This window comes from Chenopodium quinoa, unplaced genomic scaffold (assembly GCF_001683475.1).
Source record: "Chenopodium quinoa cultivar QQ74 unplaced genomic scaffold, ASM168347v1, whole genome shotgun sequence".
Classification (NCBI taxonomy): Eukaryota; Viridiplantae; Streptophyta; class Magnoliopsida; order Caryophyllales; family Amaranthaceae; genus Chenopodium; species Chenopodium quinoa.
The window spans coordinates 10,670,542-10,694,615 of record NW_018743331.1 but is presented as its reverse complement, the minus strand read 5'-3'; the positions used below and the strand labels follow the sequence as shown (position 1 = coordinate 10,694,615).

Sequence of the window (24,074 nt, the reverse complement as noted above, 5' to 3'; positions counted from 1 at the left end):
AATTGTTTTGCATCAACAACATACTAATAATTACCTATCGTTAGCCATCTTTATTAAGTTGATTGCATCATTTTCATGGCAAATGTAATGACATCCCTTCATGAGTCTACATTTTAAACCAACATTATCGGCTAATATCTATGAGTTAGGAAATTGTACAAGGCAATTAAATTGAGTAAACTTTTAAACACATCCCAAACGGACTCAAATTTTGTGCGTTTCAACTTGTGATGTTTTTACTAGCTAAAGGAATACAAATTTCTTTAAACTAATCTTTGACGGTTGATACCATAGTTCAAACCAATAGTCTAAAATAAAGTGATGTCAGTATAACAACACAACCACAGCAAGAATAACAACTTCCTATCAGATAATATATACACACATCACTCTGATGGAAATCAATCCACATAAACTTAAAATTTGGCATAGATCAACTATCTCACAGTTAGCCATTGACGTATATAATCATGCAACAATTAAAGCAATTGAACCACGTGATGAGAAATATATAAGCCCTAAAACATAATCAATATTCAAACCCAAAACTAACAAATCCTACAAACAATCAAGCTCTTACTGTCTTACCACCTTTAACCGACCACCACAACGCATATAGACAGATATGTCGTCGCAAAACTTGAAACCGTAAACCCTACTTTACCTGCCAAAGTAACTTTGAGTGTTGTGATGATAATGAAGAGTGTGAGGTTCAATGGGATGTCAATGGTTATTAAGAGAATTGTTCCCAAATTCAGAGATTCTACAAAAATTACATTAAAAAATCAACTATTAATTAATAAAAAATTACTACTCTTACTTGATTGAATGAACCACCGTCGTCGTAAAGCTATTCAAATCAACCAACATTTTCGCGCCATTAATGCTCGATGACACAGACAAATGAAGTTCTCAGTTATTGATTTCTTTGAACACTAATGTGAGAGAAGTTCTTTCTAGGCTAAAAAAATGGTTGTTGATGAGAGAAAAAGAACGGTGGGAGGATGGGCATGAGGAGGAACTGGCGGTGATTAGAGGAGAGAGAAAAGATTGCGATGAGCCAAATTCTTTAGTTCTTCATGTGAGAGAGTATAACGGAGACAAGAACGGGAAAGAAAAAAAAACAATAGGGTTAAGAAGCCTGTCATTTGGTATTTTTTTTTAAAAGGTAAGATAAATAACCCTACTGAATTGGCACCTCTCACAAGTTAAGCTAGCCTAGCTCAACAGGTTAGACTTGAGAGTATAGGGGGGAGCTAAGGAAATCCCCCTATTTCCAATCAAATGTAGTTGGTGAGAATTGAATTTGTGAACTCAAAGTCAGAGTTCCCATTGGTATTAATTACATGATACATGTATATATGTATTTTTTTTTGAAAATGTACATGTATATACGTATAAGCATACATTACATTACCCCACTTTTGTCGTTTGGTTCGCAGGGGGTAATCAGAATGGAATGAACAAAGAGAATGAAAGAGAAAGGAATGAAAATCCCTCAAATTTAGTATGTTGTTTGTTTTAAAAATCAAAGGAAATCACATCGCCACCACCACCACTACACAAACCCCTCTTTCTTCACTATCCCACTTCTCCGGCCACCCCACCCCTCGCCGCACCTGCCCCACCCTCGCCGCACTTCCTCTCCTCCAAAACAGCTTTTCCCTCTCCCGAAAACCTTCCCCCACCCTCGAAAAAACCCTAGAACCCTTCCCCAACCACCCAGCCACCCTCGAAACCCTTCCCAACCACCCTCGAAGCCCTTCCCAACCACCCTCGAAGTCGCACTTCCTCTCCTCCCAAAAACCGATTTGCTTTCCGGCGAGGGGTGGGGGAGTTGAGGGATGACCGGCGAAGGGTGGGGGAGATGCGGCGAAGGGTACACGGTGGTGCGGTTTCCGGTGATGTGGGTAGGTTGGAGGGTGGTGGTATGGTGGTGTGGTGGTGGCCAATGAATGGAATGGAAATACCTTGGGGGAGTGAGGAATGAAGTTAGAGGGATTTGGGGAATGAAGGGAGTAAAGGAAATTGGGAAAGTGGCCTAACAAACAACAACAAAGAGAATGATTCCCGTCAATTCCCATTCCCTTTGTTGAATACCCCCAACTAAACGGTCCCTTAATTTGTTATGGGAAAGTTTGCCGCAACAAATTGCTGGCTTTACCCGTACGAGTTATTACGTTGCTCAAAGTGGATCAAATTTGATATCATTTCCAAAAAAAAAAAAGAAAAAGAAGTGAATTAAAAGGATATTGGAGCTTTTCACGTGCACCCCTCTCTGTCTCTTTCCTCCATTGAAGCGGCTATTCTCTGTTGAAGCTACTCTGAATTCTCCGTTGAAGCAGCTTGTGAGCTTTTCTCTACTCCATTGAAGCTTAGGTAAGATATATTTCTTTGTCATCGATTATCAGTTTCACAATCTAGTGTTAATCATTGATTCAATTAAATTTAGGGTTCTTCTATGGTTGATTGATTATTGAACTATTGATTATAGTTTGATTACTGAAATGCTATAATTACTGTGGTATAACTTGTATTAGATATCTTGTAACTATTTAGGATATGGGGTGTTTTGCATCAACACCAAAGGAGGGTGGTGGGAATAGAAGACGGCCGAGCAATATTGGGGAAGTCTCGGTTTTCGTACCCGGACTTCGAATTCCTAAACCTGTAGATTTCTCTCAGTGCCTTGGTGATCATGTACCTAAAACTATTGTCGATGGTTTGTCCGCTCTCAGAACCCAAATTGTTGTGATGGTTGGCCATGAAGCCCTTACAGTCACGAGATCAAGAAGAAAATCTGCTACCCAACACGGTTAGTTGATTGTCGGAATGGAAGTAACAATTTTTACTAATGGCATGGTAGTAGGTTTGTGGATTGCAAATTAAAGTAGTCTCAGACTTTCAACATACAACCTTTACTTGTATTCAGGAGGTTCGACTTTGGCTGATCTTCAGCAAGCCCTTGAAGATTATTTGCCAGTTCTTCTGGGTTTAGTTAAAGATGGTAGGCATCGTATCATATTGTATGAATAATTATGCTTGATTTAGATTTATTCAAGTTCTGCCATTTATTATTTTTTCAGGAAGCCCTTTACAACACAAGATACAATTTGCTTGGGTTAATCAGGAGAATGTTGCCGAGGTTGAGTTTCATTATCCATTTATGTTATGATTTTAATTTTTTTTTTTAGCCTATGGTTAGCTTTTATTAGGAAGTTTAGCAATTAATTTCTGTTTTCCAATTTTCAGGAAACTGCCATGTCTAATGCTTGGTATGAGGTATCGTCTGTCCTACATTTGATGGCTATGCTATCATTATCACAAGCCAACCTATTACTTCTCCCCAGAATATCTGCTGATGGCTATCAGCCAAAGGTTTCAGATGGTAGGCATAGATTTCTTGTTTCAGTTTATGAAGTAGACTGCCATATTACTTTAAATTATTTGTGTTTTAGTATGTTTCAAGATATTGGTCTGGTGATATTGTACTTATCAATTCCTTTGCCCTCCCGATATGAATTTAAGTTGCTGCTTCCTTGTTCTGAGTAATTGATGTTTCGAAGCTGAGGTGAATATTCTGATACACTAGCCAAAAATATTGAGGTCAATAGATAGTGTAAGAAAATGTAATTCTCATCTATTATATACTACAAAAAGGTTGCAAAACCTGCTTTTTGATGGGGCAGTGGCCATGTAGGAAAACCCAGATTCCTAAGTTCATAGTAGTTAGAACAATGGTGGACATGGTCTCTCTTGATGGTAAGATTTGTGAGGAAAGAATTAGACGGTTTCCTTTTATTTTCCTATTTGAAAGAGGAGATATCCAAATGCCAAGTCTAGGAGATGTGAAAATCATTTTGAGATATACAGATGAAAGAGAAAATCCAAGAAGATTTTTGTAGTGGTTTTGTGCAACCTATAGGAAAATTTTGACATTCTAGTATACAAGTTGTGGATTCCAAACCCTTGTTTGTCTTATTTAAACTATGTTTGAGTAGCTACTAGAGAAGGAAAAGGATGGTTGGAGAGGATAGAGAAAAGAAAGGGAGATGAGGGGAAGGAAAATGTGAGCTTGCATTCTCCTTTATGTATTTCCAACATTTAAAGGTTTTTTTTTTTTTTACTAATCGTCCTATTCTTTTCTCTTCCCTTTAACCCTCCTTTCCCTCCACTCGTATCCATTTAACGGATGATGAATCTCACTTTCTCTTCCCTTCTTTTTCCTCCATACTGCTCTATTAAAATACACAATTATGGCATCCTTTATGGTGTGATTGTGGAGAGGTGGTGGTCTTTATGTATAATTGCAATCATGGTTGGTCACTTTTCACTACTTCTCCATTTCTTACTACTTAAATCTGAATATTGAACTTGGAAACATATACAAAGGCAAATGTTCATGAACTAATGACTACCAATCCCCAAGATCTTTCCAATAAGTACAATTAGAGCTGGATTCTTCTTAGAATTTTATTGTGACAATTAGCAACACCCTGTTGGCTTTGCCACTCCCTAAAATTGTGTTTTGATCACAATCTGGGGAATGGTTATGTCGTGGGAACGGAAATGATGTGTTCATTGTGGATTGGTTATGTTTCGACACCATAAGTACTCGTGTTGAATCATTGACACTTGGACATGAGTAGGATACTTGGACACTTCATTTTTGACAAAAACCGTGAGTGTGTCTTTACGAAATTGCTGAATGAGATCCTTAAATTTGTATTGGGACATGGGTATTCGAGTCCAAGTAACATAGTGCTTATTGTGAATTGACTTTGTTTTAACTCTTCATTTCTTCTCAAGTACTCGTGTTGGTCCCTTGTAACTTGGACATGAGTAGGATACTTGGACTCTTCATTTAAGATAAAAATCCTAAAAGTGTTTTTTATGAAATTGCTGAATAGGAAACTTAAATTTTTATCAAGACATGGGTATTCGAGTCCAAGCAACATAGTGTTCATTGTGGATTGGCTATGTTTCGACTCTTCATTTCACCTCAAGTACTTATGTTGGACCCTTGACACTTGTACATGAGTAGAATACTTGGACATTTTATTTTTCATGAAATTGCTCACACTTAAGTACGTATTAGGACATGGGTATTCAAGTCCCAGTAATATAAGGACTGGGTCACAGTGGTTGTGATACGAATTTGGTATTATAGTATTTTTATGTGTGTTATTTAAAACTAATGTATTGAAATATACTTCGTTTTTTACTTGAAACACTTTGACTTATGTATTATTTATATACTCCACTTTGACTAGCTTTATTGATTTATAATTAAGGAAAAATATGGTCATGTGAGATGTTCTTGGATTTGCCTTTATTATAATTTCATAAATTCAAATTTTTCTAAATTTAACATATTGGTAATTTAAGGTATTTTCCAATCACATAATGCACAGGCAAATGTGAATTGAGAAGTGTTGCAACTTGCAAGTAAATAAAAACAAAGGAAGTATGTTGATTAGGTGTTTCATTAATTGTTGTAAGACTTGTAACCAAAGATATATTGTCTACACTTACAATTCAAAATTTTAAAATACATAGTTAAATTATCGCCAAAAAAATGAAGATATGAAAAATAAACAGTGGAGTCGGGAACTTAAATGTCAAAAAGAATGTAAAAAAGTTTTTCTCTTCGTTTCATTTCGTTCTTTACATATTTTGTTTTTGGCGTTCCCCTTTACGTTTTCTGATATCAAATTTCTAAATTTTTTTATTATTCATCTAGTTGTTGCATCTCTCCCGGCTCCTATTTAATTAAATTAATCACAAAAGTATAATCTATCAAATTTTTATTTTTTGGTAAATAAGCAATTTTATTACCAAAGGAAAACCGTTACAACTTACAATAATAAAAGTTGTAACCCCTGAACTACACAAGCCCTACGGCAACCACACACCCCGAACATGAAGGCCACCTTCTAGGAAAAATTGAAAAGAATAGTCCCACTTTGCTCAACCTGCTCAAAACAAGCCAAGTTTTGGAAATTCTGGGAACAAGCCAACCTTTGCCCCCTATTTTCTCAATACAAGCCTTTTTACCTACTACCTCAGGTTAATTTTTTTTGTTTTTATAATTATTTTTTTCCTTTAATCTTTGTCCTCCCACTCACAACCCTCCTCCGTGGAAACCACCTTGGAAAACACCACCAGCACTACCTCAAGAACCAAACTGACCCATGCCCGACCCGAAACCACCCACGTCTTGACCTGAAACCACCCACGTCCTGACTCGAAACCACCACCCTTCACTTCCCCCACCCCAGAAAACCACTCTTTCCTACACTCCCGCCCCAAAACTTCCGTGAACCATAAACCCCCACCATCGAAACCACCCTAAAACCCAAAACCCCACTACCTAAACCACCTTGAAACTCACCCAAAAACACAGTCTAAAGAATGAAAACAAAAACAACCCAAAAATCTGATTCAAAAATCCAACCTAACAAAGTGACCAAAATCATTCAATCTTTCATGCTAATGCAGCTCAATTAATTGAAATCCCTACAAAATCTGATTTAATAAAATAAGAAAGAAATGAAAGCTTGAATGAAAGCTTCATCCACCGCAAAACCTCTCTATTCATCCCCATAAACAACCTTTACCATACGAAAATCAACCCCAACCATCACAAAAAATAACCCAAACAACCGGATCTAAAAAATTTGCAAGAGAGAGATAGGAGAAAGTGGCGGCGCGGTGGCGGTGAGAAGGAGCTGGTTCAAGGGGGATCGCGGGAAGGGGAATGAGAAAGGAGAGGGTTGGTTCCTTTTTTTTTGTTTTTTGTATTATTTTTTTTTCAAAATAATTATTTTAAGATAAAAACCAATTAGAAGGTGACATGTGGCGAGTCACCTTCTAAAACCAGTTAATAATTTTAAAAACTGGTGAAAGGACTGTTTTGAGAAAATTAGAGGCAAAGGTTGGCTCGTTCCCAGAATACGCAAAGGTTATCTCGTTTTGAGTAGGTCGAGCAAAAGTGGGATTATTCTTTTCAATTTTTCCTATAATTATTCGTTAATTTGCGTGCACGACACCAAACATAATGAATAAAAAGGAATACAGGGAGTAGACGTGTGAAAAGATCAGATTCTTATAACAAAACACCACTAGATATTTTCCTTTCCAAAACATGAGATATGGTCGGAAAGTCAAAAGTGAAAAAAAGATAAATAAGAGTGAGTTACAGCTAGTATCTTAAATGCTTGGTACTAATACTCATTTAGTTTTGTATTGAATGCTTTAGTTTATAGTTGTTGGGAACTTGACAACAATCTCAGGGCATCTAAAATAGAAAAAATGACTACTAAACTTGGGAGGTACACAGGGTGTACTACTCTTATGTGGTATCTTAGTTATGTGCAACAATATAATTTTTTAATCTTGCATGTTTATTTACCATTAATTGGATATTCTTACATGTATTTGAGACCTTAAAAGGTTTTTTTTCATCATTGTTCATTAATATTGTTGTTTTATTCATACAGAAAGCAGGCGTGCTTCTGTTGATATCTTCTTGAAGGCAGCTGGATACCTTGATTGTGTTGTGCGCCATGTTTTTCCGCAGCTTTCAGCTGAAATGAGGTTGGAATCACATACTTTTGAATCATGGTCTCTAAATTTTAATTGTAATGAAGGGTAGGTTTTGTCACAATGCTCACTATCTATCATCCTTGATTATAGGAGAAATTTACCAGTAGACCTAGCTGAAGGAGTTATACGGGCTCTGTCCTTGCAGGCATTGGGCCAGGTAGTTGTATCTTCTAATTTTTTTACTTCATGTGCTTAATAATTTACACCCTCATCCCAAAAAGAGCATTGCTTTCCTTTTTTCTACACCTTCAAATATGTAATCTATTTTTTCATTGAATTGACTACTCATTGGTACTTGTGAAGGCCTATCTACTATAATTGCTAGTTAGAAGAGAGACAACTGTGGTTTTATGTGTGTGTCTGTGTGTGTTGCAACTGTTGCAAGTATACACAGGAACTCCTACATACACATATAAAGATACGCAAGCACTCTTTGTGTTCACACTTCCTCTCTCTTGGATACATAGTATGCAAATTTCTATTGCAAGTATACACAGGAACTCCTATATACACATTTAAAGATACGCAAGCACTCTTTGTGTTCACACTTCCTCTCTCTTGGATGGTATGCAAATTTCTATTGCAAGTATACACACACTCCTACATACACATATAAAGATACGCAAACACATCTTTGTGTTCACACTTCCTCTCTCTTGGATACATAGTATGCAAACTTTTGTTGTAAAAAAGTATCTTACATAAATGAAAGAGAATTTTCTAAAAATAATTGTCTCTTTGAGTTGATTTGATCCTTTTATTATCATTTTTCAACCATGATGCATTAGATAATTCTTGTCTATCAAATTTCATGGGCGGGAATATCAGGTAAATGACTAGAAAGATGATATTAGATTGAAATTTTGTAAATATGACTTTTCACCATTTATCATTGATATGCTTTTTGATCATCATAATCTATCCTATTATTTGGCTGTTGAATAGTATGACTATGCTGTTGAAATTGAATACATAGGGAATGTGAAATGAACCGACTTAGGGGAAGGGTATTATGGGTAGTTTTGTATGCAATGAACTGTATTACATAAGATAAAATATGCAATGAACCTAGAGATGCCACCTGTGCACATGAGACAAAAGCTAAGTCTAGAATCATCATAGGGATAGAGAATGTATGTATAAAAATGGAAGAGAGGTATTGTGAAGGTAGGCAGAAATTTGTATTGAAGGAAAACCTTAGAGAGTTATGGCTTTGAGCCATTGTTAGAGAGTGATAGCCTCAACCTATTTTGAGAGAAATAGCCTAAATGTATTAAACCTATAATTTTGTAACCCTTTTACCATTGTCAATCAATATGTAAGCTTCCATCTTTATTATTTCTTCATAGTCATTCAATTTACCAAAAAAAAAAAAAAAAAAACGGATTATTGGTCTATTACATAATAAGGCTTTGATTGATTGGTCTATTACCGAATGCTTAGTTGCTTTGTTCCAATTCCGCAAGACATTAGTAAAAGTCATGGAGTTTTAATTTTAGTAGTTCAAATGGGGTGATTGGGAGAGAGAAATAATAAGGTTATTTTACTACCACAAAAAAATCTAAAAATTGGTTTTCACCACTAGTAACGCTTTATTTTGTTTTTCGATTTTCGTGACGAACACATGGTCTCTAGAGGTTTTGGGGGTCATTTTGGCCCTATAGAATCCGATTTTAGGTCCAAATTGACGAAAAATTATCAAAAGTGCCTTGTTTTTTTTTTTTTTTTTTTTTTTTTTTTTTTTTTTTGTTTTTTGTGAAACATTCAAAACAAGGCTCTTCCGATAATTTTTTGTCAATGTCAACCTTAAATCGGACCCTTTAGGACTAAAATGAACCCCAAAACCTCAAGAAACCATGTTTTTGGCACGAAAATCAAAGAAATGTTTTAATTCCATTAGATTTAAGGGAAGGTTCTCAATGCCAGGTGGTAAAATATAATAAAAAAAAGAGTAGGTGGTAAAAGCCAATATCTGGTTATTTTTTTGTGGTTAAAATCAAAATTTCCAAATACTAATATATTAGTTGGGCTTTACAAAACAAAGAAGTGCTACAATTAATTAGAAATGGATGAGAAAAGCAAGTGTTGCAATTAATTACTTCCTCCGTTTCTTTTTAGTTGCTACACTTTCCTATTTTGAAAATTGTTAATTACTTGCAACACTTTCCATTTTTGACATTTCTTTCTCTCTATCACTCTCCTACCCACATGGGTCCCTCTTATTTTTCCCTCTATCTCTCTGCTCTTCAAAAATTGTCTAGGAGACCGTGAAAATAAAAGCTTTGCAACTAAAAAAAAACGGAGGAAGTATTTCAATTGAAGTGCTTGTCATATATGGTTGAGGACTTGGGTCCTTAGTGGAGTGGATATTGAGCTAGAGAAGTAATAGTCAAAATTTGAATAGAAGGTCTATTGTATTACTTTAGGCGGTGCCTAGGTAATTCCTTATTGTATGGAAACAAAATGGTAATTCCTTAGATTTGCATTAGTGACATGTTGCCATTTGAATGTGTCTCATATTGAGAGTATACCTTATTCTATCAATTTGGATTCAAGGGATATTGGATACTGTTTTACTGTTTTTATGGTGGCAGAAGATTTTTTATGATCCATTTGTATGCCCTTTGTTTTTTTGTATTATATTTTTGGTTTGATGTAGGATGCCTAGACTAGTTAGACCTAAGAGGTGCTTTCTTGACAACCTTGTTAATATAGGAGGTTTAATGGGGGAAGTGGGGTTTATAAGGATTGAATCTCTTATTGCATTGTCCTAATAAAGAACTAAGGTGTTTTTATTCAATAAATATTCGTTTTGTAAAGAAATGCAACTTAGTTTTAGTTGGTGCACATGGGTGCACAATTCTTGCACCTCGTCAAAATAACAATGCGTGTTCTTTGATTTTGAACTACATGTTTAATACACAAAATTGTAGAGTTATGCTAGACATTGGAGTCTTACACATCAAAGAGGAACAGCTTTATCTATTTTTTTTTTTTTAATTTCTATTTTTTATTTTATCTTAATTTTAGTTAATGTTGAATTCAGGGTGTAGATATCCAACTGGGAATGGCAATTGATAGCGCCAAAGCTACACTTGCTGTTAAGAGAAGGCTTGCATGTGAAATGGTGAAATACTGGCAACAGGTATGTGAATCACCTTTATCATACATACCTACCACCTTTGTTCTTTTATTATTGCTTCATACAAGGGATGAAATAATGAGCAGCCCATGTAATGAGGAGTGATATGTAGCGATATTAAAAGAGTGACCCCATGTGATAAAAAGAGAGAGAGAAAGAGGAACCACATAGAAGGAAATGTTATAATGAATTTGAAACTTTTAAACATGGAATGTGAATATAGAGGAAGTGATTTTAAAATCTCTTCGTAAGACTTAAATGTTTAACCTTTATAGCTTTTTTTTTTTTTTTTTTTTTTTTTTTTTTTTTTTTTTTTTATAAGTTTTTATTATAGTAAGAAGACTTAACTAAAGCTTACTTTCTCAGCTTCTTAAAGTTCTTCCCACTTTCAATTTCCATCCGTTTCATGAAGTTCTACCTACTTTCAATTTATTATTTAGAATTTCCTTTCTACCCTCCTATGCCCCACTTTTCGAATACAATTTATTTTCAGAACCTCAACCTCCTTCCCTAGAATGCAAAAAAGGACCCACTTTTCAAACTCTCTCACATCCTTTTCTTGAACTTAAGGAATGGAGGAAGATAATTTTTAATTGAGTAATATGCCTTAAGATAATCAGTAATAGGTTTTACCTCATAAATCAATATAATGGTTAGTACTCCCTCCATGCTATATAACCCTCATTTCATCAAAATTCTTGTCCATTAACAAAATCCTTAATTTTATTGAGGTGGGGTCCATCCACTAACTTTTCTTTTTTAGTTACATTTAAATCACTTAAACCCTCATTATATTTTCTCACTTCCCCTAAAACTATTAACAATTCCGTTACATTCCTTTTTTATTCAGCAATACTCCGCAATCAAAAGAAGCAATCAACACTACTAAAGAAAAACTAGCTAGATTATGCATAAATATAATAGTTAAACATGTTTTTGATTTTTTTTTTTTATTAATTAAGTAAAACAAGAGATTAACTAAAGAATAAACTACTGTAAGTAAAAAGAGAAAATTGGTAGTACATAATAACTATTACAAAGTTTCATAAGTTAAAAGATCAAAGTTTTGCAAAGCTGGTTATGAACACCTAAGCACCCATTATAATTATCTTTATACTAAGGGCATGTACGATATCTCTTTGAGTTAAGTTTAAAGCAAAACTTAATTGATTTTTTTTATTATTTTTTAAAATAATTTGAAATGGATACTATTATATGAATAGTTTTTTTTAACACATAAAGGAAGTTATTATACTACTCTCTTTGTCCCATATTACATGTATAACTTTGGTTGGACACATTTGCCAATGACTGGATACCCTTTACGTACATTCTTTAGTTCTTTAATAATTGCAAAATTAGGTTTTTACACTATTCACTCAATATCATGTGGCAACTCATTATGATATTTATGTAAGGAAAATTATAGTAAAGTGGGTTCTTGTTAGATTTGTCTCGATTATACTTTCATAATATCAACTTTTTATTATTTTTTGTTGTAGATAATTGAAGATATTAAAGGTTAAAGTAGTGCCTCGAGATGCGTGAAACTCCAATTGTTGCAATTAATTTGAGAATGGAGAAAGCATATATATATATATATTATTTTTTTTTTTTTCATATTTTGATGATATACATTAAAATAAACCTAATAACATCCCAAATTAGTTTTTACACTTTCCTTTTTAATCTAATTTGAATTAGGAAAGGCCCCACTATTATTTAATTCCTCTCACTTTGCATTACCAAGCGGTCATGATCTTTTACATTCAATATACTACCTCCATTGAGTATTAGTTGCAACTTTGGGCATTATTTGTGAGATATAAAATATTTCAAAGTTGCAACTAATTCTTAACAGAGGCAGTGAAAATATCCCACTATTTTCTGTCATTTCTAATTTTTCATTAAATAATACTGCACTGTCTCTTTTCACATTTACTGTTCTAATAATTTAACAATTGATAACCAAGCAACTTATCTTCTAAAACTATTTACCATTATAAATGTCATAATAAATGTCGGATGAGGGATTATTAATTTTAAAACAGGAACATTTCAGTTTACATTTACTTCTATGTAACTCATAAACTACTCTTCACATGCCCCCACTGACGTTATTTACATAAAGAATTTAACATGTCATAAATTTTTGCTTGTTGTGGAAAATTGGTGGAGGTAGGAGGTATCTCGTGAAAACTCCCTTCCTTAAACCAAGAATATATTTTTTCATGCGTGAACTCATTTAGCTAACATGCGCATTAACTTTCTATCAGGCATTCTGGTTGAAGTTCAGCTAGTATAAAAAGGGACTTGCTCGATCTTTGCTTGCTAAGTAATCAAGCTTATTCATAGATGGCCTTCTGCTGATTTTTACCTACAAATATATTGAATTAGTGAGCTTGAATTAATTATTATTTATTTATTTATATTTTTTTACTTCCTTCATTTTTTATTAGATGCATCACTTTCTAAAAAGGGAAGTTTCAATTTAGATGCATCACTTTCCCTTTTAATTAATAAATTCTCTCTATCTCTCTCCTATCACATGAGCCCTCTTTATTTTTTCTCTCTACTCCAAAAATTGCCTAGGAATCCGTAATTATAAAAGTGATGCAACTTAATAAAAACGGAGGAAGTATTTTATTGCAATCAAACTAACATCCAAATGATTATGTTACCTGTGCCATTAGGATCATAATTTTAGGTTCTTTTGAACACGAGTAAATGGAAATTTATAATTGTTTAAACAAATTCATTTAATTTAACAGTTGCTTGTTCTAATGCCACGGTTTGTGCAGGCACAAGATAATATAATGAATTTACCATTATCTAATGGATGGGGTGAAAAGCATCAACTGTTCATTAAGTGGAAGTATGTTGAAGCTAAGGTATAAAATCAAGGTTCTTTTCTATATATGTCGTTATTGTGATTTATCTTGCTATTTTGATGATTTCTCATAATTTTATGCAATTTCTACTTGCCGAAGTCCCTATTGTGGATGAAAGGATTGCCATATTTATCCGAAAATAGCATATGTCTGATCGCCATTGATGGATTGGGCCTTTACTGACACGATCTGATCGGCAAGTCTTTAATTTTAATGTGATATTTTGAAGTGGTTGGTCAGGCAAAGACTTAGTCCATTCATATTCACGGTGTTAAAGTTTTCCCTTGTGCATTTTTTTAAATCACAATTACTTTATTTTAAATGTTCCTTTGGTCTTTAAAGTATGCTTCTTAGGAACTCCTAGTGTTTTAGTTGCATAAGGAATGTACATAGATAATCCTTGCTATGTTTCTTGTGTTGAGGTATCATAGTATAAAACGCTTCCACATCTCCACCCTAATTTAATGTTTCACTATCACTTGAAATATCAAGGATTTGATGTTTCGGCTCCCTCTAGTGCTTATCCAACAAATGTATACTTATGTTGTTGGCTATATGTATTCAAACTCGACTCCTTGGTGTGCTGTGAAAGTCTTGCCCAACTCATTCTGTTGCTTATAATCCCCACCAGGCATGCTCAGTCGCATATCTTAGTTGCATATCTTGTACCCCAACCTGCATTCTTGCTGCATGGATGCAAAGAATGTGGCACACATTCTGACCATCTAAATAGCGGACATCAACACCTGATTAAACCTCTCTTCATGCACATTTTGTTTTGGTAATATGTAGGGTTAATGGAAAGGAATTTATATGCAATTATGTAAGATAAGTACCATGCTTTCCTTTATTTAAAAACATTTGTGCTGTTGCTTTAGTGGTGATATTAAATGGTAATACATTTGTGATATTGCTTTAGTGGTGGTATTAAATGGTAATGAAACATATACTTTTAAATTATTTGTGGCTGGAGTTCCATTGCCATGGGCATGGGCATGAGACTTCCTCAAAGATTACTTTTAGATTCCTATCATTGTAATCTTCAAAACATGCTCTGCATTTGCTGTCTAAAGATATTCAGTAATCTACCTAACCAAAATAGTCTGTGGTACTTTAATCAGACACCACTTTGGATTTTGTTTTTTGTTTTAAAAAAAACTCAATTTACAACTTTAACTCATGTGAGGCTCTTTTTTTTTTTTTTTTTTCCCCACTCATAGATTTCTCATTAGAGATACTATAAAAGACTATGTTACTCGGACTCTTCACTTTACCTTAGATACTCATGTCGGATCCTTGACACTCAAACATGGGTAGGACACTTGAACGATTCACTTTAGACCAAAATCATGAATGATTTTTTTATTTTTTTATTTTTTATTTTTTATTTTTTTATATATTTTTTTCCCAAAATAGCCAAATTGGACATTTGGAGACGTACCAGGTCAGACTTGGGTAAGTTTGGATAACTCAGATGAATAATTATTTTTGACTCATTTATAAAACCAATAAGCTTTAACCTTCTTAATTTTTTTTCCTCACTATGTTACTCAGACTCTTCATTTGACCTCAAGTACCTATGTCGGCTCCTTGACTGACATTGGTAGGACACTCGAACACTTCATTTTAGTTCAAAATCATGAAATTTTTTTTGGAAAATAGCTGAGTTGGACTCTTGGGCATTTAACTTGTGTCGGACATGGGTACTTGTATCCAAGTAACATAACTTTCATAACAAATTCGACTAGCCTTAAAGTGACAGTACATGTGTTGTAGAAGGTACCTCTGTCAAATCCCCCTTAAAGTGATTGTGAACATGTCATAAATAAAGCCGAGGCCAAATCCAATCTTGTTTATCTTATAGACAATCTGGCTGGAGCGGAATCGGCATATTGTTAATGGAATTGCTTCTTCTCAGGATAGTATATGGAATAAAACAACTTTATTAGTGTGTGAAAAGGTAGGTGAGTGCTAGATAAAGTAAAAGAGTGTAAAACGGTGGTGGGTGTAAGATAAAGTAAGCGAGAGAGTGTGTAAAGGTATATTGTGGGGTAAAAGGGTATAATGATAAAGTAACAAGGCAAAAATGGATATATATAATACGAGTTGAACCAAAAAAAAAAAGTAACAGTGTTTATAAGGTAATTGAAAATAACAGATGTAGGAGTATAAATTTATGAGAAATAGAAGTAGGTAACTTATGGAAATTTATTCTAAATTTAGGAGTTCTATAAAATAGTTTACAATACCCTAGGTGGATTATTAGAACTTGGCTGAACGTTCGAATAAGTTGTGTATTTGTGTTTCTTGGATGTTACCGAGTTAATTTGTATGCTTTTATTTGTCATTTTCGCAGGACATGATTTCCTTCTTAGTCTTTGTCCAACTTCTTGCAGGCTGCTGCTTATTATTATCACGGACTCATTTTGGATGAGGGGAACACAGAGAAATCTCATGGTATGGCTATTGCTGCCTTGCAAGCAGCTGATGAATATCTTAAGGAAAGTAAAAAGGCATGTGAAGCATTTAACATGGCTCCCCCTCAATCAAGGTAATGCATTTTGTAACATCAGTCTTTGCTCTTTATCTAACTGCACTTAATGTGTATTTTGTCTGGCAATACTTTTTATTAATTTATTTTTTATCTAATATGAATCTCAAAGCTTTGTGTTGGTTGTGAATAAACAGTTAATACAAACAAGATACACTGTGAACTATCGAGAGTATTACATATGAACCAGAATAGGTAGCAATTTGAAATCCCTTGAAACCAGTATGCAGCTAATGAGTGTACGCTAGACATAAATTATGACTGTTTACTAAACAAAATGTTACCTCCTCTCATTTTGCTTGATTGGAAGTTAACACTTTGCGTTTCTATGTATAAATTCAATTACTGGTTTTGAAATAATTTGATAGCTACATATTTGTCAAAGATTATATTGTGAATTATTCTAAAAGAACATATGAAGAGTAAATTTATGTGAATTAACGGTAAGCATTTGATAATTTTGACCTCAAAGTAAAGTGATATAAGTTAAGTGAGGTGGAGGAATAGTTCTTATATGCTAGTATACAACCATTCACTTTTTAAAAGAAAAACTTAAATGGAAACCATAATTATAATTTATGTGTATGGAACAACTAGGGAATGATTTTCTAATAGTGACCGGCAAAATTTACAAGAATATTGTTGGACATGATTTATGGAAAGGAGTGACATACCAAATGATGAAGGAGATGGTTAATTTTTATAAGTCAATACGTGCAAAGTAGTAGCATGGAAACTCAGTCTGATATGTAAAATGGTCAAAAGGATTGCATGCATTTTAATCTTTGTTTGTTAATAGATTAGATTGTATGGAGTTCTTGCTATGGTTAGACTATTAGGCAGTAATGTGGGTTGTTTGATGAATCTAATTTTGGTTAAGTAAGGGTAGTAAATGTTAAGGCCCCAATTGGTTTGATGTAAAACATTTTCAATAAAAATTTAGTTTTAAGAATACATATTTCGAAGGAAAACCTCAATTACAAATTAGTTTTCCTTTGTTTGGTTCCTTACTAGAAAAGTTAATAGAAAAATTATAAATAGGAAGTGAAAATGTGAAGATGGATGAGAGGAAAGTAAAAATGAGTTAGGGAAGAGAGAGGAAAATGTGGCTTCCCAAGTTTTATAAAAGAAAATGTTTTCCACCATTAAGGATACAAATTTCCACCATTGGGAAAATTGTTTTCTACCCCTTCACAAACCAAACAAAGGAGAATGGAATTAAAATTGGAAAATTGTTTTCCGTGAAATCATTTTACATCAAATCAAACGGGGCATAAGTGTAAAACTACCCATAGTAGAAACGAGTCAACTATAAAAAAGTTCCCCGTAAAGAATACGTGTCAAGTTTGTCAACTAAAATAAACGGAGGAAAGTGTTAGTGCTAACACCTTATTTACCTAATTTCAGTTGAAGAGAACATATCCTATGTACCTAAAGTTTGACTTTTAATTCCATAATTGGATATTAAAAGTTAAGATTATTTATATGAAAAAGTTATATCATTTGTATTCCTGTACCTATGTTCCAATTAAGATGATGTCCTTGTATTTTCATAAGAACTACAACACTTGAAGCTTGTGTCCATTTATTAGAGGTTAGGTCTACTTATAACACACAAAATCTTAAGTCTCACCAAAATCCTTCATATCAGAAGTGATGTAGATCAATTGATTTGTCAATTGTCATACATGTTATTGGTTTAACTGTGACACCGTTGTTGCAAAGTATTGAATACAATCAAGGTTCATTTTTCTAACCATACATAAAGAAAGTAGCAATCAAATTATTTTATCCTCAACATGAGAAGCTCTGTTGATGCCATGAATACTCTGCTGTCCACCCTAGGTGGTGCTCATGGCCTTGTTGGAATCTTGTTGGAGGTATTGAGATTTCTGTTAGGTATTCTGGCTTAATTGTTGTTGGTACTGTTTGGTTGTGGATCTGGGGCTTCAGCAAGAAAAGAAGAGTTAAAAAAACATGATATTGGTAGCTTCAACTTCTACCTTGAAGCTGCAACACTTTTCTGGAATCCGAACACATACTGCACTTGGTCAACCTAAGCTTTCCTTGCGTAATTTATCTTTTGGATGTCTGAAAATTGTAATAATTTTTTCTAAAATAGAATTGCTATTGTTAATCCACATGTGATATGAAATTTCAATCTTTAGTTAGTGATCTGCATTCACGTGCTGTACTATATAATAGTTGTCGGGATCGAGATCCTACTTTGTATCAAAAAGGGGTGATAGGATGGGATCGGTAAAATCGGATCGTAGGATCGTAAGATCCTACAAAAACTCATAAAAGGGGTGATTAAAGACTATAATAATACTTATTACATGTGATTCGAGGTAAAATTGATGCTAAAACCAATAATTTTGAAATAATTAGCCATGTTTAAGACAATGCAACCCAAAAAATAATTTAGATACAAAATAATCTAAAATTTTAGTAGGATCACTTAAGATCTAGTAGGATGGTACGATCCTACGCGATCCTATCCGATCCTAGCGTGATCCTACCATAACTTGAGCTGAAATTCCTCACCATTTAGTTGATTTGTAGGACGTGTGGGATCAATGGGATCGTCTGATCCTATATGATCCTACCCGATCCTACTACGATCCCACTTTAATTGCGATTTTGCTAACGATCCGGATCCTTTGGTAAAAAATAGATCGTAGGATCGTACGATCATATGATCCGGATCGCGATTCCAACAACAATGACTATATTCATAGAACTGATTCATGCCCAAGGTTGGTACTCTATGGAAACAATCAATAAACAGTTTGATTAAAGAATCTTTTAAAGTTCAGTTAAAAGGTATTCTAAAACATTGATCCGATTCTATGGTTAAATATATCTATCAATTCAGTAGCTTGATTCTTAAGCTTTATTTCAACAGTTGTTTTTATTACTTTCTAAAGTGACTATCTGATTTGGTGATGCTAGTGGGATGGGTGGAATATAAACCAACCTTTCGTTATTAATTAAATCGTAAAAGCTTTATTTACAGGATTGGGAATAATTTTGGGGTTTGAGGTCTTTTTAGAAATTGACACTTATAATGATACCAATTGTACATGTTATAGTATGAAATCGTAATAGTGATTTTTCGGTTTCCCAATTGGTATCCATTCCCTGATATGCAAATATCAAACAGTGACTTTGAATGACTGCAAATTTTTTATATTTATTTCATGGGCGAGCTATTATTTCTGACATATGTGTCCCTGTAACTCAAATCCATTCCCTGATGTGCAATAATCAAACAGTGACTTGGAATGATTGCATCTGCAGAGTTTTTCATTTTTACTTTTAGTTTCACGGAAAGCTGTAATTTCGCTCACTTCTAACATGGAAAGGGTTTGTATTGAGTATAGAACTTGCTTCCTTGATACTATTGGATGGTTATCCATCTGTACATTGGAAATGATCTAAGGTCTTTGAGTTCTTGTAGTAATATAATCTCGTTGTACCCTCTAGGGATGTTTGTCCAGTATTGTCTTTGTTAGGATGGATTTTTAAATGTGGTTATCTACCTTTATTCGTTATTTTATAAAGTGCTTGTTTAGTTTATCAGGCAGCTCTAAATCGGCCTTTTTGATGCAGAAATACATTATCTTGGGGGACTATGAAATATCTGTCAGAAAAAATTCCAAAAGACACGGCTAGCAAGGTGCGGATCAATCGGGACTTGTATACACATGAAAAGTAAGCATTTTTTTTAGCAAATAGTTTCTTTCTAATATATAGATGTGATGTATGCTTTCATAGCCGCGCAATGTCGAACTCAATGGTCTTTGTTGTCTGTTTCCATTATACTATATTTATTTTCCCGTTTCTTCTGTTATTGGTTATTTTTTGTAGAGCCATACGCAATGGGATGCAAATCATCCTATTACTTTGGTTTTAGTCTAAAGATGCATACATATGTTTTTTTTGGTTATTCCCTCTTTGGAGATGAGAGCGTTTGGTTCACAAAGCAGTTTGAGTATGTGGTTAGAACTTGATTCTTAATACCATGTGTTTGGTTTACCCATCTTCCCCTTGGTTTTCTAAACCCCATACATTGTTGGTATGAGGTATGAGTTCAAAAAGTAGAAATTTTTTAGACAAACATTTAGGTATGGATTTTATATGGGTAAAACCCATGCCTAATTTTAAAGTTATGCAAACCAAACACCCCTTTAAAGGTTTGAGAGTCAAATTGCTTATATTGGTGTTGGTAGTTAGCTAGTCAAAGACTCAAAGGAGTGTAATGTTATCATTTGCTAATTTACGTTGACCATAACATATCAAAGCAATGTTTTGGGATGATAGAAATAGGGACTATTTGCAAAAGGACAATCTGCCAATTGTTTGTGCCATAAAAAAACTATAAACCACCATGTACAAGACCTCTTGAATCCCTAAGACAATACAAATACAATGGAACCACACTGCTAAGAAGGTACAATGGAAAACTGGAAGTCATAAAATTCTACAGTCATTTTATGCCATTGTTTGTCAAATAAAATATAAGTTTTAGATTTGGACACTAAATCAATGCTAATTTAAGAGCCAGGCTCTCAAAATTCATGAAGGTTGGCCCAAGGAGAGGGGATGGAAGAGGGTGACTGTTTGAGTGATGGAAATTTTCCATGTTGTTTTCGAGGACTAAAGAAGTGGAAAGATTAATCGGGAGTAGAGTAGACATATGTGTGCTATAGTTATAGATGTGAAAGATAAGAGGAGCTATAAATATAGGGTAAAGGCTTATTTACTTTATTAAAGGGTGTGGAGATGGTTAGAAGTTTTAGTTATTTATTTTCTTAAATATTCCACACTTGTAATCATTTCAATTTTATTTGAAACTTTGAAAAAAAAATTATCAATTTTTTTATTTCATCAAATAACATCTTAAGAATCTTCTGGGTTAAAAGTTTGGTTAATAGTTTTTATAATAAACTAGTATTTGGGCCGGACAATGTCTTAGGTTAGTATATGTATGTAATTAACAATTATACTTTTTATTCATGCTCGATGTTCCCAAATTAAATTTTATTTTTCAGATTGTCATTCATCACAATTTAATATTTTGTTTGCAAAAGTAAACATGAAAAATGTGATATGTCTTAGTGGTAAGACATCCGTGCCAGAAATTGAGTCAACATTTTTAATATATAAGTATAAATATTAACTTAATTATTTTCCCAAAAGATAGGGAGAGTGCTCATTAGTTTTAATTGTTTGATAATTCATACTTTGTTCTTTTTTGCTTGACTTGTATTTTTTTTGGAAGTTTCTTTTACTTTTTTTGGCAAATTTTATATGTTATTTTCCCTTATTTACCGTCACTTTCTTAACATAACCTAGAAAAAAAAAAAAAAAGAAACAAACTATACCCCCTTACCTATCTCTTGTTACACAGCCCACAACCAATTTTCTCCATGGCAGCCATCTCCTCCCTTCCTCCAATTTCATCATGGCAGCCACCTCCACAGCTCTATTATCAATCAACCAATCAATGAATCTTAAGCCTTAATCCAATAAGTGGGGTTGGCTACATGAACCAAAAATGATTATTCCGTATAGTCATTGACAAAAATCTTCCCTCCTCCACCCCTTACGATCCAATGCCTCATCCTCATGCAAATCCATATATTTCAAAGTTTGGCTCATGACATGGGATGTGACAGTTTTACACTGGGTGTCACTGGCCTACCGAAACCCTCCTCCTACGAAATACCACCACAAGATCAACCACCACCTTTATATTTCCTCTACATCATTACTAACATCCACCCTTCTTTCACGCGGTCCTCTAAATCATTTGGCTATCTGTTAATAATTTGCACCATTACATCCAAAATCCTTGCCCCTAAATTTTACCTTTATTGATTTCTTTATTAGATTTTATTCATTTATAATCCACTATTGTATTTTCTACCTTTTTTTTTCCCACTTCAAACCAACCAAACCCTACTATCGTATTTTTTTATATTCACCATTAAACAACCAAACTCCACTATGTTTTTATTTATTTTTTAAAATTCATCTTCCTTTACACTTGTGCAAAGGGTAAATGAGGCTTTTAATCGAGGATTGTGCGAGTAAACGGTTTATTATATCGAATGAAGGGAGCAATAGCTAATGACATCAAATTTCAACTAAGTACCAAAATGGCTTGAATATATCTTCAGTTTGTCTTGTGGATTTATAATTGTGTTGAACATAATACGTTTTGAAATTTTCACTTTGGTATGGGTCATATGGTTTGATATTTATTACTTCCCTCGTTCCATATTAGATGACATGTTTTGACTTTCAAACTATTTATAATCTTTGCTTTGACTAACATTTGTGATTTTTTAATATGAAAAAACAGGTAAGATCTTGTTAGATTCATTTCAATGTGTATTTAATTAAAATTAAAATTTCAAAATGTTTTTTAATCATAGTATAATTAAAGATTTTTTCAGTTAAATTTTTGCATTAGCAAACATGGTAAAATAAACGTGTTATCTAATTTGGAACAGGTTCGTTTTTTTTTTTTTAAATGCATTACTTGGTGATGCGGAGAGTTTTTGGAGAGTAATATATTGTGAGTGGGTGAATAATTTATCATAATAAAAGTAAGATGGAGACCATGAAAGAAAAAGTATGTGAAATAAAGTAAATATTTTTATTATTTTAGTGGGGACCATGAGAGAGAAATGATAAAATAATTTAAGTGGAGTTTAAAATAAGAGAGAGAAATGATGAAATATAGTATAAAGTTACCAAGTATAGAAGTGATGCGTTTAAAAAAAAAATACCCATAAAAGGAAAGTAATGCATTTGAAAAAACACGGAGAGAGCATATTCTAAGAGAAGCACTGGCTTTAAGGGTTGAGCATCTCATAAGTACAACATAAAGTCTCGATTCTAGTTACTATGACCTATATGATTCTTGTAATTCCTTCATAGTGAAGTGCTTTATGTGTTTCTTTTCCTCTTCTTTCCCACTGTTATTTATCAGTATCTTAGATTTAATTAAGTAAATAAGTGTAAATTTTCTTGGATAGGAGTTTATGCTGTCATTACTTGTGTGCAGAATCATGGAGACAGCACCAACATTGCCTGATTTTGCTTTGGCACTTAAACCTGATGAATATCAATTACCTCCTGTGCATCCTTGTTGGAGTGGAGAGAATACAAATTCCGTGGAGCAAGGTGCAAAGTAGCTTTACAGTCCAGGTTTCTCCCATCTCAGAAGTTAACTTTGCCTTATATCAAGTTGAAAAAGCAAATCTTGCTCAATTGTAAGATTTGTAACATTATTTGTTGTGTGTAATCTAAAACATCATAGCTTTACGTCCATTACTCCCTTAAGGTGACAGTAGTTTTTCATTTTGAGCACCAGCCTGCCAAAAAAAAAAAAAAAAAAAAAAAAAAATCATGTATAATTGTATAAAATCGACAGTTGGGAGGACATCTTTCCTATTCAATATTGAAAATAAAAATATGCATTCTTTCAGTTAAAATGTGATGATATTATATTAACTGTTTTCATTTGCTCCCTTAAGCTGCATTTATTTTGCCAATTGATGTGTGAATTCATCGTTTCTATTTCCGTTGGTATGCTTCAAAGATTTGCATTATGCTGCTTGAACCTTCTTTTTTGACCGCCATAAGAAAAGTAAATTTGATTCTTCGAGAAATAATAGAGGAAATGGGAGGTTAACAACTGTTGTGATTAATTATGAAAACTGTTGGGTGCAAAATAGAAGAGTTCATCGAGTAAGATGAGGAATGGAATGAAATTCAGATACCCTATTCGCATTATGATAGAGGAGATCAAAGCTCTATGTTTAATGGCGGACATGTAGAAACAAGAGTGGTACTACATACTTAG

At 33.6% G+C, this 24,074-nt stretch overlaps 1 protein-coding gene across 2 annotated transcripts; it reads left to right on the top strand.

The window, feature by feature from the left end:
* Positions 1 to 2,125: 2,125 nt before the first annotated feature.
* Positions 2,126 to 23,722, top strand: LOC110737926. 2 transcript variants are annotated; one of them, XM_021918274.1, is made up of 12 exons: positions 2,126 to 2,379; positions 2,541 to 2,815; positions 2,933 to 3,007; positions 3,087 to 3,145; positions 3,253 to 3,388; positions 7,503 to 7,599; positions 7,699 to 7,765; positions 10,655 to 10,753; positions 13,552 to 13,641; positions 16,038 to 16,192; positions 19,808 to 19,909; positions 23,274 to 23,722. In XM_021918274.1, the coding sequence occupies exons 2-12, from the start codon at positions 2,563 to 2,565 to the stop codon at positions 23,401 to 23,403; spliced, it is 1,263 nt and encodes a 420-aa protein (XP_021773966.1). In that variant the 5' UTR covers positions 2,126 to 2,379; positions 2,541 to 2,562; the 3' UTR covers positions 23,404 to 23,722. The 2 variants fall into 2 exon arrangements, with proteins under 2 accessions (XP_021773966.1, XP_021773965.1); XM_021918273.1 differs by having other exon boundaries at positions 2,131 to 2,379; positions 2,560 to 2,815.
* The last annotated feature ends 352 nt before the right edge of the window (positions 23,723 to 24,074 follow it).

Coding starts and splice junctions, on each gene's coding strand:
- LOC110737926 (XM_021918274.1), top strand. CDS start 2,563: ATGGGGTGTTTTGCATCAACACCAAAGGAGGGTGGTGGGAATAGAAGA. Junction 2,816..2,932: donor AAAATCTGCTACCCAACACG/GTTAGTTGATTG, acceptor ACTTGTATTCAG/GAGGTTCGACTTTGGCTGAT. Junction 13,642..16,037: donor GGAAGTATGTTGAAGCTAAG/GTATAAAATCAA, acceptor AACTTCTTGCAG/GCTGCTGCTTATTATTATCA.